Genomic DNA, 14,019 nt, shown 5'->3' with positions numbered 1-14,019 from the left:
TAAAATATAAAAAAAGGCTGGGAATATGGCTCAGTGGTTAAGCACCCCTGAGTTCAATTCCCAGTACAAAAAAAAAAAAAAAAGCAAGTTTTTCCAAGGTCTCAATTTTAATCTGGACATTCTACAACCTCTTCATGTCAGTGAAAACTCCTGGAAAACTCCCAAGCCAACTCTCTTGTCCTTCCAACCTAGCCAGATTCGTATTCCAAAATGCTTCTCAAAAAAGTCTGAAGTGAGGTCTCTCTTCTAAATTCTAGTGATAAAACATCCCCTAAGTCTTCAGTTTCTCTTAAATTCTGTATTAAATAAATACTCTAGCTAAAAGCCAAATTTAGGGACAAGAAACAAAAAAGAATAATTAACAAGAAAAATCATCCTCTTTTTTTCTTGTTTTTAGACCAGCAACCTGTTAGTTTGTCCACCTACCTGGTTTTGCACTGAATACCTAAGTTCATACACGTTTAAAAAAAAAATGGGTTGCATTTAACAAATTATGTATTTTATGACAGGAATCTGATCTCAGACAATCGTTTTGTGCAATAACACTCTAAATCACAATGTACTTGAAGATTTCAACTGACATTTAACCCATAGACCTGTCTATTAATGGCAGGCAAATTCATTAATCTGTAATTAGTTTTCCCCACTGCCTGGTAAATACCTCAGGCTGATCAACATAAGCATTTTTGCTTATGCTTAAAAATAAAGAATTTTCATACAATGTTAATTTATAATGGTTCAAGTTAGTGATAAATAGGCATGAGTCCTTTAGTCTTTTACAGAAAAAATTAATTCTGTAATGATTACAACTCAAGAGAAAAATAGTTTCCTACCTTCACTTTTTTATCCACTGAGCAGGTTGCTATAAATCTGTCATCTGTAGAGAATGCACAACAAAGCACTTCATCCTCATGAGCTTTGATTTCTAGAAGTTTCTCTCCTGTTTCAGCTTTGAACACCTATACAAGCAACAATAAAATCTTTACTATAAATCACTGAACTCATCACGTAATAAAAATGTTTCTTTAAAAGATCTTAATCACTGTTATTTATAAAATAGAAATGAACCTTAGCAAAATCATTCAAAAAATCAGAATTTCTCTCAGAATTTGTAAGCCTTTACATAAACAGAGAACTATCCATTGTTACATGTTGATTAATACCAATAAAAAGAAATGGCTGCATATAGCTTCAATTCTTGTGACCATTTTGGCAAATTCCTAACAATCAAACACAAAATATTTAATGCAATATGTTTTCTTTCTGGAGCTCAGAAACCAAAATTAGTAATCAAGTACTATAGAAAGAAGGCATGCAGTCCTTACTTCGGAAAGACCAAAATTATTATAAAAAGTTTAATTAATTTGACCCTATTTCCTTCAAAATTAACAGGTAGAGCACAAACGCTAACAGAAATAATTTAGTTCAATTACTATTTACATCCAGAAACCTATTTCTAAGTCTTTGATAAAATAGTATTGAATCACTACTTTTTCATCAGAGTCCTATTCACTACACTATTAAGTCCTTATGTCTTTTAGCAATTATTATTTCATCATTACCCATAGGCAGCAAATGGGTAGCAGATAACTGACAGGGAAGAAAGTTCTTTGTCATGTGGCAAATTTAGAATTATGAAAACACATAACTATATCTTTAAAATCTCTAGAGAAAACTTTCATAAAATATTCAAGAGAGCTAGGCATGGTGACGGCATGAGCCTATGATCCCTGCTACTCAGAAGTCTAAGGCAGGAAGATCACAAGTTCTGGCCAGTCTAGGCAACTGAGACCTTGTCTCAAAATAAAGAGGGCTGAGAATGAAGCTCTATGGTAGAACACATGCCTAGCCTTTGCAATCCCAATCAAGAGATTGGGATTCTCCACTACTTCTAAGTTTTAATTTTCTTTAATTTTGGCAGTTAAACATATTATACTCTGCATAGGATTGGGTATATGCCTTTTCCAACTTGTCTCAAAGAGATTGTTTTACCTGTAAGGTTTTATCAGCTCCACAAGAAGCTATTCTCTGACCATCCTCAGAAAAGCATGCATGGTAAACAGCATCTGTATGGGGGCGGACAACTAAGCGGGAGAGATTCTTGATGGTTTTTTTATTTCTAAATACAAGGAAAAATGAACAGAAATCTAGTAAGCGAGAGTAAAAGGCCTATTTCTTTTATAATAGAAACTATCTCGTAACATGGTTACATTTCATAAAACATAAAATTCTTAAATCATTAACTGCAAATAAAAACACAGATCACCTAAAGAAAAGACATAATTCAAGAAAAGTAACATTTTAAGAGAAATGTTACTCTCTAACAAGCAAAGTGCCATGTGTCACAAATGTCACTGAGTTGAAGGAAATCTAGTTTATCAAACGTCTTTTTCTATTTTCTTTTGATACACTATTAATTATAACACACAGCTAAAACCTTATGTAAGCATACTTTTGAAAAACCTCCATCTCTTAAAATTCAAGAAAAGATTACAAAATGAAGTTCATTTCCTAACTAAAGCATGACACTACACCCACCATTATGGTGATGATTTTTTCTAACTACAATTACTCAGACACAGAGGAAAAAAGACACAGCAATGTCATTTTCTTTGTATCTTAATCTAAGGAATACCAACTATTCCATTAGTATAGATATTATATTGTTGCTCACAAGGTAAAGGATAATAGAATGGAATATGTACTTAAAGCAGCACAAAGCACTAGAGTAGTGTCCGGATTTCATCTATATACACACCAGTCACTTTGGATATAGGTAAATATGTTAAAAAGCACTGTGCTTATTTGGAGTCAAAGATTAGGAGTTAAACACATAGGGCAACCTCACTTTATAAGGTGTGAAATTAGACAAATAACTCAACGTAAGTTCCATTTCCTTGTATGTAAAGGAAATAATAATATCCACTATAAACTACAACTGACACAAAATACCACTGTTATCATTCTTCAAAAAAATGAACCATGTACAATACAGAACAAATGATAAAAGAACACAGAAGTAAATCAGTCTAAGATCCTGCATAGAAACTATGTATTATATTTTACTAGAAGTGATAAAACAAGTATAAGAACTAGAGTGATGAGAACCTGGAAAAGATAAGTTATTTGAAAAGTTAAGAGAATTAGATTAAGAATATAGTATTTCCCTTTGATCTGTCTACTCAATTCCCCAAAGCTTAGAGTGTCACCTTTACAATGACAGGCATATAGTAAAGGACCAAAAATATTAGATAAATAACAAATGAGTATACAAATGATTGCTTTGAACATTAAAACTCAATTAAATTTAAGTTTAGAATAATCCACACCTTCTACAATAAACAAACAGGTTTCTAGTACTGAAATTAAGCATTCTTTGATGATGGCCTGTTTAAACCCAGGTATAAAATAAATCTATGAATGAATATGACAGAATGTCACAGGTTGAAATGCAGTTGGTGCAATGGGAAAAACAAATAGCAGGAAATAGCAAAAAAAAAACTCAACAATTCCCACAGGATCAAGAACTAAACCTCTGCCAGTTTGATAAGACAAAGTATTAAGATTCCATTTTAGCCATTAACCAACAGGAATTTATTCAATCTTCTACAAATCTCTACTGAACATCAACTATGTGGACCAAGCAAAATGCTAACTGCTATTCTTAATGACAACCTCTATTACAAAATGCTATGAAATGGCACTCTTAGGCAAGAGAAATTGAATAACTTTCTCCTAATTACACACAACTAATAATTAACAGAGCTGCAATTCAAGCCCAGGCAGTCTAGAACCAGTTTTTTTTAAGATTTTATTAGTGCATTATAGTAATGCATAACAGTAGGGTTCATTCTGGCATATTCATAAATGCATATAACGGTGTGCTCCATTTTAGTTTCCAGTGCTTCCCTTCTCCCTCTTCTCTTCCCTCCCTCTACTCTATTGATCTTCCTTCTATTCAGAGTTTGGATTTTAACCTTCTAACTATTCTACAATATAGAATATATGGAGTAGTATGGAGAAAAACAAGTAAGCATATCATCACAATAAAGGGTGACAAAGGAGTATTTTGGAATACTAACAGATCTGATGTAGCTTCAGTAAGTTAGGAGGGCTGCTTCCCTTCTTTCACTTCTTGATGGAAGTGAAACCTCCTCTTGTGAAGAAAATGTTAAAGAATGATTAATTCTAGGAAATAGGAGGGTAGGAGAGGAAAAGAAGTCTTTGACTTCTCGTTTTACATATTTATAATTTTTTACTTTACCAGGAGACATACAAGTTTAAAAACCAACCAAAATTTAAATTTAAAATTAAATTTTAACAAAAAAAATTTTTTTAACTCTCTCATCCAAGTTAATTACTCATCAATTCTATCCCAATTTTAATACATACATCTGTTGCTGCATTTATCACATTATATTGTAATAAGCTTCCTTCTTCACTATCAGATTATGAACTCACTAGAGAAAGCCTGGACCCCTAGTAAGAGTACTTAGCACAGCAGAGAAAGTCATATGTTTGTTAAATTACCCTGAATCGAGGGAATCACCTATAATTTATTTGAAGAAGGTAAGGGCCATAAAAATCACAGATACCAACCTGGAGTTCAATTTAGACATAAATTATACATGTGAAGAGAAAACCACTCATGTTTATTATATCCAGCTGTAAGAGAAGCATCGCACATGGAAAGAGAATGGAAAATAAAGCTAGACAGACCAGGACTTACGTTCCACTCAGCATGCCACAAAGCTTAATCAAGTCTCACCTCTCTATACCTCAATTTTTTCATATGTCAATCAGGACAATGAATATTTACCTTACAAGGTTATTCTGAAGACAATATAAAAGACATTAAATAGATGGAAGTTTAAATAAATAAAATGAAAAGTTATTGACTTCTTTAAACCATCATTCCCATCATCATATATATTAGACACCTATAAAAGCCTATAGAGTTTTGTAATACATCTATAAAATTGCTCAATTTAAGTTTTTACTAATGTCCTATTAATATGACAATGAGACACAATGGATTAAGAGGTAGAAGAGTCAGGATCCAGTAGACATTTAATAAGAGCTATGTGTTTGAGGCAAAGTGCAAATTTCTTTACAGCCATTATCTCATTTAAATTTTCACAAGAAACAGCATTTACCTCAAAAAATTGTTCTCTCCATTTTGCATATGAGAAAATAACCTGTAACTTGTTTGAAATCACAAACTACTAGATTTTAGCACCAAGACTCAAACCCAAGTCTGTGGCTCCAGAGCCCATGCTCTTCATCACTGTACTAGATTATGATAAGTCAAGCATCAGGTATTAATAGTTAGGATGACCTGTCAAAATGCCTTATGGGCAGCTATTTCTATGGACTTCATAATCATTTTCTCCTATGCTTACATCTCTGGAACTTTTCACTAAGTAAGAATACTTATTAAAAGTTCCAGTTCTTTCCAAAGTAGTTACATCTTCCTGGAGTGAACTTATTCACTACCAGAAAAATAATGATATAGTTAGCACTCCACACCCTTTGGCGTTTCTCCCCTAACCTACTTACATCCATTCCAGGTAAAGCATCCCGTTATCGACCTCCTGCTTGGCCTGCAGCTTTGCTTGCTGATAAACTTCTGAAGTTTCTGGTTCACAGAGACCCAGTTGTACAATATTAGGAAATGGCTGTCGTCCAAGAAGGTGTCCATTTAAAGATAAAAACTCTTGAAAATTCTCACAGACTGCACAATCCTATGAATAAACTGAAATCTCTTAGAAACATAACAAGAGTCAAAATCTGACATTTTTCTGCTTCTCTGATCTTGTCATTTTAAAGACTTAAATGAAATATTCTCTATATGAACTAAAATTTAATAGCCAACCATTAGGTAACAAATACATAGTGATTCTCTTCTGCCTTTAAATACAGAGTAAAAAATCTCATTATCAGACACATTTCTTAACATTTTTTTTTTTAAAATACTGAAAACCCTACTTTCCCAACTTTCAAACTTTAATCCTACCTACATTCCCAGCAGGCAAGGAAGCAAATTACTTGGAGTGATAAAAGGTCAAAGCAAGGAAAATATCTATTTTCAACTATTCTATTCTGCTCGTCCCCACCATTAAACCTAGAATTAAATGTAAAAATGAGATGTACTTTAAACACAATCTTTTCATACTAATACATACCTTTTCATCCAATATATGCCTATATTCCACAAATTCATGAATCAGATGAGCAGGGCCTACAAGTTCTGTTTTGGCTTTAATCCAGTCCAGGGAAAACATTAAAGCACAAAGTTCCTTAAGAAAAAGAAAAGGAAAAAAGTGAAGTTGGCAGTACTGTTAAAAAGGTCAAAGAGAGCCAGCCGAAACAAGGATGCACTCGAGCTGGAGAGCCTGATGAGGACCTGGACTGACATCCCATCACTAGTCATCCTTTCCTGATCCTCTGCATGATCCTCACCACTCTCAAATCTACCATCTCGTCTGGACTCTGGTGAGTGCCGCAACTTCTCCCTAGGACCCTCTCCTCAACCAATCATCCACTCCACGCCAGGAAAAGCCTGCCTTGGTTCCAGACCTGACCACTGCGGCCTGAGTGAGTGTGCATCTGCTGAACATAAAGCCTAAGACTTAATACTCTTGAACTTGTATGAATGTCTGTCATTAGCCCGTCATGATTAAGTGTGTTTGCAGTGCTTAGAATTAATCTAGAATTGTTTGCTGTGAACTGATTATATCTATTGCAATGCCTAGCATTAAGGATTGTGGTTTTCTTGATTTAGAACCTATAGAGTGAAATTGTATTGAGTAATTTGAGTGAATTAAGCATTTAAAGGGGGAAAAAAAAAAGGTCAAAGAATTTTAACATCACTATCCTAACACCACTTAGAGAAACTTAGCTGATATCTAGAATTTAAGACAAAAAGGAAGCTAGCAAAAAGGAACACATCAATAGTTTCAAAGAAACATAAAATGAGCCTCCCATCTTAAAATCAAAATAAATTTCAGTTGGACTAAAGATTAAAAGAGAAAATAGAAAACCCAGGCTAAAATATGGGTAAATAATTTTGTAACCTTGGGGTAAAAGAAACCTTTATAATGAATGCACCAAAGCAAAATACAAAAAAACAAAACAACAACAACAAAAAAAACCCAAGTGCCTTAAACAACCAAAAATTCAAATCCTCAATACAGTAGAAAGCAATACAAGCAAAATTTAGGGGAAAAAAAGATTAGGAAAAATATTTATTTCCAACACACACAACAGAAGAGGGCTTAATAAATTATCCTTTATAGAAAATTATAATAAAACAATTTAAAAATATCCCAAAAAAAAATCAGTAAAGGAAAAAAACAAGTAAATTCACAAAATAAAATATATCAGTAGCCAAAATTTCACCAGTGATGAAAGTGAAACACAGAAATTACCATTTTAAACAGGTTTTAAAAGACTAAAGGAATAATATTAGCTAAAAATCAAAGGAAATAGATATGTTTATCTATTGTTCGAGATATAAAAGCACCCTTCTTAACAGCAGTTTAGCAATCTAGATTCAAATTTAAACTCTATGCACTATTTAAACCAGAAATTGTATCCTGAGACAACATTTAACCCAGAAATGTATCCTAAAACAACAACCAGATGAGTATAATTAACACTCCATCTATCAACCACCTGGTTAATCATAGTGTACCTATAATGAAATAGAATAGAGCTTTAAAAATCATGTCGTTCTAGGGGTTGGGGTTGTGGCTCAGTGGTAGAACGCTCGCCTAGCACTTGCCAGGCCCTAGGTTCGATCCTCAGCACCACATAAAAAAATGAAAAGATATTGTAGATAGTGTGTCCGTTAATATTTAAAAAATAAATATTAAAAAAATCATGTCATTCTATTTAAAGAAGATGAAAAGACAATTATTAAATACAATTAAGAAGTAAAATTCAGGGGCTGAGATTGTGGCTCAGCGGTAGAGCGCTCCCCTAGCATAGGCAGGACCCAGGTTCGATCTTCAGCACCACATAAAAATAAATGCATTGTGTTGTGTCCATCTACACCAAAAAAATATATATTAAAAAAAAAGAAGTAAAATTCAATATATACAATGATATTTCTATTACAATTCCCATTTTGGTTTTAAAGAACAAGTGTGTTTATCTAAGTAGCAAAATGAACTATACACAGAATTATTAGCAATGGTTGTAATTGATAGACCCAACCTGATTTTCTCTTAAAATTGGGAGCCACCTCGCCACAAAGCCATGAAAAGCTAATTTTGGCTTTACTATAAATTACTGCAAATTCTGAACCTGCTTGGAATGCCTGCCCGTTCCTTGAACTCACCCATGCCTGGCTCTCTGACCAGATAGCAGCCCTCTCTAAAACTTTTGTGACGCCTCACAAATCTTGGCCTTCCCTGGCCAGAAAATGACCCTCTGTGAGGCTCTAATGATCTTCATAAATTCTGATGTGGGGGCCAGCAAAAATGTAAACTACCATTAGTGTTATGCTCGTCAGAGTTTTGTTATCTGTAACCCCCCTTTGTGTAACTTTCTGGGCTATAAAGCTGGGCTGCAGGAAAGCGGCAGCTGCAGGAAAGTGGCAGCTGCTGTCTTGTTCCTGCAGTTTTGGGTGGGAGAGGCAGCCCGGCCGGTCGAAATAATAAGCTTGCTTTAATTTGATTTTAATTGGAGTCAGTGGTCTTTTCTTATGTCCTGGTCTAACAGTAATCTTCAACTTTCTTTTCTATAGATGTTTTCCTAAAATTTCCCAATAAAAATAAATTATTTACCTTTAAGAGCAGAAAAAAGGTTAATAAGAAAAAAACTAATTCCTGCCACACTGATATATTTCAAAAGTTTTTTGGGGTATTTGTTTGCTTGTTTTAGGTACTAGGGATTAAACCCAGGGGCACTCAACTACATCCCCAGCCCTTTCATTTTTATTTTGAGACAGATTCTCCGTAAATTGCTCAGACTAGCCTTGAACTTGCAATCCTCTTGCTTCAGTCTCCTGAGTAACTGGGATTACAGGTGTGCAATGTCACATCCAGCCTCCATTGCTTCTTATAGCTTAAAAATAAATCCTTACTGCCCACAAAGGAAAACTACCAGGAAGAAGAAAATCAATTTTTAAGTAGTTCATTTACTATAGTTACTAAGTAAGATAACCTCAGTTCAGGTAAAAACAGGAAAAAAAAAAAAAAAACTTACATAAACTATGATCTTATTTTTACTAACAAATGTCTAATCATAGGACAAAACACATTTATAAACATGACACTGAAGCAAAATACAAAAAAGAAAAAAGTGGTACATTTAACTACATAAAAATTCCAATCTCAATCTGGGCATGTACTTCAGTGGCAAAGAACTTTCCTAGTAGGTATGAGGCCATCTTCAGTTCCACATACACCAAAAAGAAAAAAAAAAGCAGTATTTTAAAAAATAAATAAACCAGGGGCTGGGGTTGTGGCTCAGTGATTGATTGCCTGCCTCGCATGCGTGGGGCACTGGGTTCGATCTGCAGCACCACATAAAATAAATAAATAAAATAAAAAATAGTGTCCCATTTGCAACTAAAAAAAAAATTTAAAAAAGAAAGAAACGAAGAAAAAATACTTGAAGCACATACAGTGAAAGGAAATAAAGATAAAAGAATTTTCAAATATGTCATCTTACTTTGTGCATATTGGCACTGGCCATGTGATAAGCCAGAAAGTTGTACCAATACATGCAGTCCTCCTGATCTGGGGAAAGAGTATGCAGCTGGTGATACCTCTGAAACTGAGTGATCATCTTCTTATGTAGATCCTAAAACAAAAGTACACATTTCAGAGGACAGAAGCAATTTAATAACTTAAGCATCATAGTAACTCCAGCTTCTAACACTATTAAGAATGTAATTTCTGGGGGCATAATGGAGTATAATTTCTCATTCTTCTGGTTATACATGCTGTAGAATCCCACCAGTTGTATGTACATAGGGTAATATTGTCTGATTCATTCTACTAACCTTCTTACCCTCCAGTATGGCCCTCAGGCACTCTGATAAACTCAGAGTGAAGACTGGAAGACTGTCCTTGCTGATGATAAGAGGGAAAGGTGCCAGATAAGAGGGAAAGGCAAAAAGACAGAGACAACCAGACCAGTGTTTTAACCCCAGGGTAAATGATGTCACTGAGAGACGGCTGGCAACTGATAAGGATTAAAGGGGGGTCCTAAGCCCCAAAATTTGGTATAAATAATAGAGCAAATGAACAGACATTCAACCAGCAGACAATGATGCCCTCAAGCTGACAGCCTAAAGAGGACCTAGACCTTTCCTTGTTGACCTGATCCTCTGCATTTTCGTCATGGCTCTCAAACTCTATAGCCACATCTTAACCCTGGTCAGAGCCACAACTTCTCCCTATGACCCCCTCCTCAACTGGCCATCAGCTTCACCCCAGGAGAAGCCTGCCTTGGTTCCTAATCTGATCACCAGTGTCTGAGTGCTGGACTTAAAGCTTAAAGCTTGAGACTTTTGAACTGACACTTGAACTTAGCATGTAGAGGGAATGTCTGTCATGAGCCTGTCATAATTAAGTGTGTTTGCAGTGCTTAGATTTAATCTAGAATTGTTTGTTGTGAATTGATGTATGTCTATCGCAGTGCCTAGCATTAAGGATTGTCATTTCCTTGATTCAGAACCTAAGAGTGAAATTGTATTAAGTGATTTGAGTGAATAAAACATTGGAAAGGGTAGAAGCGTGTAGACATTCTTTATTTCTCCCCTGGACTGCATAAGTTGCACCTTTTGCCCTTCACAACAGGTTCAATCTCCAGTACCCAACAAAAAGTGTTAAGGTTATATATAACAAGATGTTGACATAAAGATAGGTGAAAGATCTAATACACAGAAATTCTCGGTACTATTCTGTAATTTTCTGTAAGTCTAAAATTATTTCAAATTAAAAATATTTAAAATTGAAAATTTACAGAGATACAAGTACCTGAAGTTGGCTGCGATTCTTCTCTGTAAGAAAATCTATTTGAAGATCATGTAAATAATAACAAAACGACTTTCCATTCCGATCACAGAATAGGAGAGACTTATTAACAAACTCCTGCAATATGTCTTCAACTTCTTCAGTTTCCATGTCCCAGAGAATACATAATACCTGTGAATTATTTTAAGTATTTAATGTGCCGTAGAAGTATATCAAATAGGACTTTAGAAAAGTGTTAACAGGTGCTGGGGCTGGGTCTCAGTGGTAGAGTGCTTGCCTAGCATGTGTAAGGCCCTGGGTTCGATCCTTAGCACCACATATAAATAAATAAATAAATAAAAAGTATTGGAAAAAAAAGAAAAAGTGTTAACACACACAAAAAAAACTGTTATCTCATATCTCTAGAAAAGAATGTCTCCATTTCATAAGAAGCCCAACTATTCTCCACATAGAAAAGAGAAAAAGATGTTGGATGCTTCCCCAGCTTCACCAGACTGGTATGCACTCCACAGAGAGTCCTTAACGGAGACTAAGAGTAGAGGACTTGTGTACCCCCCACCCACTACCTTGGTCCTGTAAATCATATCCTTCCGCTATCCTCTGCAACATGTCCTGCAAATGTCCTTGGAACTGTATCATTAACATCCAATGCTGAGAATTGCTGGTCTATTTATTACCTTTGTAGGCACCTTAACATCCTTCTGAAGGATAGAAAGATCTGTGTAATAATCTTTAATGTCTTCTCTGAGCATTTCAACACTTATAGACATGGCTTCATCCAGAGCCTCATAATCATAAGATGAAGATTTCCTTATTCTCTTAAACTGCTTGTTCTGCAGTTGCCTGAGGTAGTATTCCCACCGGTTGGGAAAATCACGTAAAAGTGCACCAATTAAAGATACCACAAGAGGAGAACCTAAAAAACATAATTGTAATAATACCATCTTATTTTAAAAATCACCACTAAGTTAAGGAACAACTTAGTCTTAAGAAACAATTGCTGCTGCATGTTATCCAAGCCTTAAAGATATATCTAACTCCTCTTTTACTTCTAGGTATTTGTTTTAAGAAAATCATCAGAAATAAAGAAGATAACACTGAAGGATACTCATCATATCATAATTTATAATAGTGACAAATCTTTGAAAATGTAAAAAATGTTCAATAATAGAGAAATAGTTGCATAAATAAAGGTATATCACAATATTGTGCCACTGGTAAATTTTTTCAAAAGCTACTTAATACCATGGGAAAATGTTCAAGATGTATAAAAAGGACAAGATTCAAAACTATGTTAACCAGGACTAGGGCTGTAGCTTAGTGGTGTGGTGTTTGCATGTGAGAGGCAATGGGTTCAATCCTTAGCACCACATACACAAATAAAATAAAGGCATCCTGTCCACCTACAACACAAAAAGAATGCAAAAACTATGTTAACCATTATAATCTTGATTTCAAGGAATTGAACTCAAGGGCACTCAACCACTGAGCCACATCCCCAGCTCTAATTTGTATTTCATTTAAAGACAGAGTCTCACTGAGTTGCTTAGCACCTCACTCTTGCTGAGGCTGGCTTTGAACTCTCAATCCTCCTGTCTCAGCCTCCTAAGCTGCTGGGATCATAAGTGTGTACCAGTGCACCCGGCTATAATCTTGATTTTGATTTGACTATAAAAATTTTTCAGTTCTATATGTGAAAACACAGTACAATAAAATTAAAAGGCACATAAAAAACTGGAGGGAAAATTTGCAAAAACATGATGAAGTGCTAATAGCTTCAATAGGGAATTTTAAAATACATGTTAATATATACCACAAAAGAAAAGTGAGTCATGGATAATTTCTTAAAATGCAAATATCCAATAAACAAGTATCATATCATAATGTACATATTTTGGTTTTTATCCAATGTCCCTGGCTCCTTAACTCTCTCCCAAAGACAGGCCTCAGAAACTATAATTTCTCTTTCCTGAGGTGGGTCTTAGAAACTCTATCTCTACCTTTCTGTCTTGGAGCTGGCTGTAAAGAAATTCTCTGATCTACTTTTTCTTGTAGGTCATAAGACCCCCATTTCAGAAGGGGTTCTGCCCTATACGAGAAGGCAGGAATGCTTCACAGAGAAAACAAGAAGAATCTGTACCAATAGGCCTTGCTGGGTTTCCCCATTCAGTTTATTAGCATTAGATCATACTCTTTTTGTCCAGTCACCTTTCTACACAGCTGTCCATTCTTCAATCCTTCCTATGCAATGGAGTTTCCATTAAAAATACAAAAGGACCTAGTTTGGACAAATACCAGGTAGCTGAACACATGGAGGTTCCTAAGGGCAGCACACTAGAGACGGCATGGAAGCTCTGTACCCCTACCTCAAAACTTGCCCAGTGGATCTCTTTGTCTGTATCCTTTGTAACAAACCAATAAATATGTTTCCTTGGGTTCTGTTAACTGCTCAAACAAATTAACTGAGATTGAGGAGGTGTGACAAGAACCTCGATTTATAGCTGCTGGGTCAGAAACACAGGTTAAACATCTCGGAGCTTACAACTGCCATCTAAAGAGGAGGTAGTCTGTCTCCAGGGAGACAGTGTCATGATTAAATTAAATTAGAGGCTAGCTAGTTGGTGAATATTGAAGACTTGATTGCTTGCTTGGTGTATGGAGAAAAATCTCTATACATCTGTTGTCAGAGTGATCTCTCTTATCAGAGTACAGGAGGAAAAATTGAATCGGAACAAGCAAAAAGTTTAAATTCATTAAAAGAAAGTACAAATTAAGAAGACAATATCAGCTTTTACTTATCAAATTTGAATACTTATTTTTATAAAATCCCAAGCAAAGAAATTCTTAAATTTGACTTTCACTATATTTCTCACTCTTTGACAGTAAATGTCATGCCTTCATTTCATTTTTCTCACTAATGCAGTCTCCATAAGATATTGTGGGAAAGTGTTAAATATTATTTTCATGACTAAAGGAGTACCATATCATGTATCCATTTAACGTACCAAAGAAGGACTTAAAATACTAA

General features: G+C 34.9%; 1 protein-coding gene across 2 annotated transcripts in view; it reads right to left on the bottom strand.

Annotated features, from left to right (window-relative positions):
* Window positions 1–14,019, bottom strand: part of Apaf1 (apoptotic peptidase activating factor 1) — an 83,162-nt gene that overhangs the window by 50,051 nt on the left and 19,092 nt on the right. For both annotated transcript variants that reach the window (XM_076854975.2, XM_076854976.2), the window contains exons 8-14: window positions 11,669–11,907; window positions 10,995–11,162; window positions 9,682–9,813; window positions 6,186–6,299; window positions 5,560–5,744; window positions 1,993–2,119; window positions 834–959 (exon numbers count right to left, since the gene is read on the bottom strand). In XM_076854975.2, the coding sequence (XP_076711090.2) occupies window positions 834–959; window positions 1,993–2,119; window positions 5,560–5,744; window positions 6,186–6,299; window positions 9,682–9,813; window positions 10,995–11,162; window positions 11,669–11,907 (1,091 nt within the window). The remainder of the gene's footprint in view (window positions 1–833; window positions 960–1,992; window positions 2,120–5,559; window positions 5,745–6,185; window positions 6,300–9,681; window positions 9,814–10,994; window positions 11,163–11,668; window positions 11,908–14,019) is intronic.

This window comes from Callospermophilus lateralis, chromosome 4 (genome assembly GCF_048772815.1).
Source record: "Callospermophilus lateralis isolate mCalLat2 chromosome 4, mCalLat2.hap1, whole genome shotgun sequence".
NCBI classification, from domain to species: domain Eukaryota; kingdom Metazoa; phylum Chordata; class Mammalia; order Rodentia; family Sciuridae; genus Callospermophilus; species Callospermophilus lateralis.
This window is presented reverse-complemented; position numbering and strand designations above follow the sequence as displayed.